Here is a 5,949-nt window from a genome sequence, read left to right as displayed (position 1 = left end):
ATGGCAGGGGAAAAACTCAGTAAGATTGACTGTTGCTGTTGTGGCAGCCAATTACTATAAAGTTGGTTCCAATTTATACCACCCAGAACCAATCAGTGCCGGCTCCTACCCTATGCTCACAAATATTGCTAAGCTTAAGCCAACTGTGGCAGCCAAAGTGTCAACCCATCTCATTGAGGCCCTTCTTGTCCCCTGACCCCCTACTTGACCAGGTGTACTGTCTTCTCGAGGCACCTGCTCCTCCTGGGAACATGTCCAAAGTATGTGGCGAGAAGCTCTCCATCCACACTCCAGAGGAGCAGCCTGGATAGACACTGTCCTAGACAGACTTGTTCAATCTTCTGACCATCCTTCACATATTCAATAATTCTGGCAAATACCAAATTCAAAGACTTCAATTCTTCGGCTTTTACCTAAAAAAACCTATGACTCAAGGTGCCATCTTTGCCTCTTGGCACTTAAAGAGGTCTTTTGCAGCACATTGGTTCAGTGCAGTACGTTGTTTGATTTATTGACTGTTGTTTTCATAGACAACCACACCTACGACCAGAGGCCAAAGCAAAACAGAGGGCACGCCACTGAAATGACGAAATTAATAGACGTAATCCCTAACTTATGACGAGGATACATTTTAACAGTTACAGCCAACGCTGGCTGTGTGTAAGTTCAATGCCTCCTTTTCATTTAGTTTTCATTAACATTACCTTTTAGCCTAGTTAGATTTATAAAGCAGATATTTAATTACTTTCAGCATGACGATGTTAAAAACTTCTACAAGGGAGACGTCAGACAGTGTAAGAGATGACAAAATAATAATTTATAAATTATCGAGGGTTGAGGGAGAGGGGGAGCGGGGAGGGAGGGGGGAAAATGAGGAGCTGATGCCAGGGGCTTAAGTGGACAACAAATGTTTTGAGAATGATGAAGGCAATGAGTGTACAAATGTGCTTTACACAATTGATGTATATGTATGTATGGATTGTGTTAAGAGTTGTATGAGCCCCTAATAAAATGATTTTTTTAAAAGAGCATAATTTTTTAAAAACAACAAGAAACAATAGGGAAATACTCTTTGTTTGTAGAAATCTGTCTTTATTTCCCATCAGCCTAATTTCCATGGAAGAACAGTTTAGGACCACTCAGCGGTTGTTCCTACCCACTCAGTGGCCTGAGCGATGGGGGCTGCGGACCAGTCAGCGGGGAACTGCTGGATTGGCACGGGGGGCACCTGCACGCCCTCGGACCAGTCGGCCACCGCAGGCTGAGCGGCAGTGAACTCGGGAGCAGGAGCAGTCCATTCGCCCTGAAACTCTGCCTTGGCCACGGCCTTTTCAGCAGCGGCCTGCTCTTCCTTTTCAATCTCCTCTGGGTCTCTGTAGAAGTCGAGACCAGGCATGACCTCCCACGGGTGTTCCCGGGAGATGGTGCCCCGCATGACAGAACTTCCCGGGCGCTGCAGCATCCACCACATCAGGCCCACTGAGTGAGCTCCCTTGTTGTTACACGGGATGCTCTGGGTAGCGCAGAAAGAGGGGAAATACTCTTAAATAACAGTTTTATTGTTTGGGGTCAGGCATTATTGAATGGTTTTTCATTCATATTTTAAACTCATCTACTTTGTGTACCTCCTTTTGGTTCTTATTTAAGTATTATCTGTAGGAAATAAACTACCTTTCAATATATATAAAAAATAACTTTTACAGTGTAACATTGTATGCAAATCTTGTTACTAATGGAAGATGTACTAAAACAAATCCCTCTAAATGACAGGCAGTAATAAGTGACATCCAATATAACTTGGATACATCATACACCTCAGATTACCTGTATAGTATGATGGAACTAAATCATAAAGGGTCATTTGAAAAAAAAAAGTCAGAGAATATAAAAATGTAACAAAGTAAGTTGTTATCTTGGAAGCAGTTACCCTTTTTACAAGCGCCTACCTGGAACTAGTTGGTGTCAACAAAAATGTGATCTTTTTCTCTGTGGTTTCTTTACAGCTGTAGGACTATGGAGAAATACAGGAACCAACACATAGCCACCCAGCATACGTACACTGTACACTTGACATGTCACCACTCAGAACTTAGAGGTAATTTTAAAAGATCTTAGTTCATAATCATTTTCTAATGAGCACGACTAAGCTGAACGAAGACATGGAAAAGAATGGTCTGAAGCCAAACATAACCCCTGGGTGATTTGGTCAGCATGCAATCTAAGAATATTTTAAGCATTTTTCATGGTCATAAAAAAGGTCAAACAACATGTTTTGTCTTCTGTGACAATCACAAAAATAAAATGTCAGTGTCCATGAAGAGGGGGACTCAGCCAAATCCACTAGTGGAGGTGTTGATGACTGGCCATGCAGACAAAATGTGGGCCCACCTTTGGTCTGGAACACAGGGCTTCAAGGTTTGGCTCTTTCAGTAAGTACATATGGCTCTGAACTAAAACTAAAATTCTTTTACAGGATATTATTTAGATAATGGTGATTTCATCTGTTTGAAATAATGTAAAATATGGCTCTTGAATAATTTTTAAATTACTGCTGAGGGACATGATTGGCTCTTTTGGCTCAAAAGTTTGTGTAAATCCTTCGAGAACAATAGCATTGCATTTCACAAGGATTATCAATCCAGATAGAGAAATCACCAGAAATATGTTTAGGTCATTAAAAACGCTGTAGTTTATGAAAGCTGAAAGGCATAAAAAACGTGGTGTTTCATTTTAACTGCTGGTATACAAGGCATCTCTCACAACACGCCCCTTTGCACAGTGTGTCCCTACTGCCCTGGCTTCCTTACACTTGGGCGGCACGCTCAGTGAGCACATAGCTGAAGACCACTGACCACTCTCTCCGTCTGCAATGCTTTGACCCTACTACCCAGAGCCCCGACTCCCTCACCACCGTACATCTGCAGTCAAATATTAGAACCTTGCTAATGTTCAAATACCCAAGTGATTTCATACTCCAGCTAGCTAACATGTCATACCAAGAGCTCTTTCTATTGCTCTATTACTAGATTTTCACTTCATAGCACACATTCTCTTTGAGCATTTTATAGTTTATTGATTATTTATAAAAGGTTGCAAACTGTTGTTTCTTTATACTCAAGGGTAAATCCAGTAAAGCCAGGGATTGCTAAAAATCTGAGTTATTTGTCACAGAACCACTGCCACTCAGCCACTCGCACTCACAGCAACACTTTGGAGGGCTTCCCGGGCTGTAAACCTTAATGGGAGTCAACAGCCTGTTATTCCTCCTGAGGAGTGACGGGTAAGTCTGCACTGCCAGGCTTGCTGTTAGCAGTACAATGCTTACTGACATTACTGTTAAAGCCTTCGAGCCAACTACAACTCAAGCCTACCTCCTGTGTTCACAAAACTCCATAGAAGTTATGTTTTCATTTCAAGTATTTTATTTCGTCTACAGGCTTGTTGGCTGTAACCTTTGCCTATGCACACTGCCAGGCATTTCTTTGGCAGCACCCCTGAATGGGTTCGAATGATCAAGTTTGGCAAGAATACTTGAGCACCAACTCTACGGCACATAGAAAAACCAAAAGTGTCTGTTACTGTCAAGTTGAGTGTATAAATCTTAACGGAAGACTGACGCATCTTTCTCTTACAGAGTGGCTGGTGGGTCCAAACCACCAACCATATGGTAAGCATAGGAGTGCTTAACCACTGTACCACTGTCGCTCACTTGGCACAGAGCAGGTAGCCATTAAATATCTACTGCGTTAATGAGCAGAAAAAGCACATTCTCACCCAATGAGAAGAGATTCCTGCACACCTCCAGCATCACCTCTCTATACAGGTTCTTCTGCTCAGAGCTCAGTATCTTCCATTCTGCCTCCGTGAAAACCACAGTGACATCCTCCAATGTAACGGGCTCCTAGGATGAGCAAGAAATCAATGCAGCAAAACACCACCACTTTTCACAGTGAGAGGTGAGCTGGGGGCCCTGAAGAATCTGCATCGGAAGTTCATCTAATTCTTCATAGAGAAAACAGTTCTCCATATCAAGTTCCTCAGGCTTGACTGCTGACTTGGATCTTTGGGGAGCATGAGTGATGCCCAACATACATCCTGGGCCTCAAACACATATGACTTCAGTGGAGAAATGATTGGTGAATCAATCGGATTGCATTAATCAGTATTCAAGAAAATATTGCCTTGAGTGTTCTGGCTGGTGGTTCTGACGCATATTGTACATCTCTGCACAAGGGAAGATGGCAGTGCAGGGCCCCAAATCTGTTTTGTCTGTATGCCTGGGTAACATTTGTCAATCACCTATTGCAAAGGCAATTTTCAGAAAATTTGTAACTGATCAAAACCTTTTAGATAAGTGGAGAATAGGCAGCGCAGCAACATTCCATGTAGGAAATAGGAAACCCTCCTGGTTATCAAAGGCAAAATTGCATGAAGCAGCATGGTCTCCCATGAGTCAGTGCCCCAGAGATAGCCAAAGAAGATTTTGCCACGTTGGATTATATACCATGTATGGACGACAGCAATCTGTGAGATGTGGCTAGAAAAGGTAATCAAGTTAAAACGGCAAAGCTACGATTGAACTACGTGGAAGCTATGATCGCCCCGAATAACTGATCCATGAAGATCCCTATCATGGGAATGACTCTGACTTTGAGACTGGACCAGCAGTGTCTTCGGTGCTGCGAGGCATTTTGGAGCAGGCAAGCTCCAGCTGCAGCATGCACTGCTGCTAAAGGCCTACTGCGACGAGCACCTTCCCCGCAATGCTCTGCAGTACGGGTCGGCGCCTATGGGAAAGTGCAGGCAGGCTAGTTCCACAGCTCAGAGCGGCAGCGACTGCACCTGTGACCTACTGCTTCTTACCTGAAAACTCACTGGAGGTGGAAATCAGCTGTGACTCGCAGAAGAATAAATAACGTTTTACTTACGTGGCACATTACATTTTTGCAATTAGTTAAACTTCCCACTTACCCTTGTTACAAGCAAAGTAGAAAACAAAATAAAAGAAAATGTTGTGCGTGTTTTGTAGCAAGGTCATTTCCTGGTGTTTGCAAGTACAAATCTAAGGACTGCCTTCACTTGGAAATGCTTAATTATGATGATCATAAATAATAAAATATCACTTTAAGGTCCAGGCCAATAACCAGGCCAACTAAGACTTTTCAATAGCCTGTTCTACCTCTCCAATAAGTTAACATGGATATGTTAATGAAGGACAAGCATCCTCTACTTCCTTATAAACCACCTCTCATCTTTTTATCCCAGGGCCTTTCACTGAATAACATTCCCCAACCATGGACACCCTAAATGAGATGTATTCTAATTTACACATACTTGGTGTAGATTTTTATGTTAAAAGAATAGGTAAAGATTTATGGGAATCATCTTTCACACCTTTCATACTTAATTTTTATCTTGTTTATTTCCTTAGGAAGCCAGCTTAGTTGCTCCTATTTGAATCACTTTCTCTCTGCAAATTCATTGTACCAAAGGACACCAAAGGCTGTTTAATCTTATGGCCATTTGACAAATATATCTTTTTGTATATGCACATTGGATTATCCCAAATATCAAAGAGATAAATTGGCTTAGAATGGGGTGAAATACTTTAAAAATCTGGGAGAGTCCAATTAAATGAAAGTCCTTAAATATTGTTATGTAAATAAGTTCTTTCATAAGTGTTTATTAATTTTATAGGCAAATATGGATAATATCTGTGCTCTGAGATCACTGTAATCTCAGAATCACTTGAATATATAAGTAAAGATGTTTTCAGAATAAAGTGAGGAATATAAAAATATAACTTGAAAAAAAATTGCCTTTAAGAATAAGAGAAATCAGCAAACAAGCGGCCATCTAGCTCGGAAGCAACAAAGCCCACAGAGGAGAAGCACACAGGCCTGTGTGAACACGAGGTGTTGAAGGGATCAGGTAGCAGACACCAAAGAA

The 5,949-nt window shown here is 41.8% G+C and overlaps 1 protein-coding gene across 1 annotated transcript in view; it reads right to left on the bottom strand.

Moving 5' to 3' along the window:
* Positions 1-1,427: 1,427 nt before the first annotated feature.
* LOC123522284 (zinc finger protein 343-like) overlaps positions 1,428-5,949 on the bottom strand; it is a 17,429-nt gene continuing 12,907 nt past the window's right edge. Inside the window, exons 3-4 of the mRNA XM_045295205.1 lie at positions 3,775-3,901; positions 1,428-1,513 (exon numbers count right to left, since the gene is read on the bottom strand). Of these exons, the coding sequence (XP_045151140.1) occupies positions 1,500-1,513; positions 3,775-3,901 (141 nt within the window). The 3' untranslated portion in view covers positions 1,428-1,499. The remainder of the gene's footprint in view (positions 1,514-3,774; positions 3,902-5,949) is intronic.

This window comes from Echinops telfairi, unplaced genomic scaffold (genome assembly GCF_000313985.2).
Source record: "Echinops telfairi isolate 266 unplaced genomic scaffold, ASM31398v2 ScPeMD7_5592;HRSCAF=6446, whole genome shotgun sequence".
Classification (NCBI taxonomy): Eukaryota; Metazoa; Chordata; class Mammalia; order Afrosoricida; family Tenrecidae; genus Echinops; species Echinops telfairi.
Note: the sequence above shows the minus strand (reverse complement) of the source record. Positions and strands in the feature narration are given on the sequence as shown.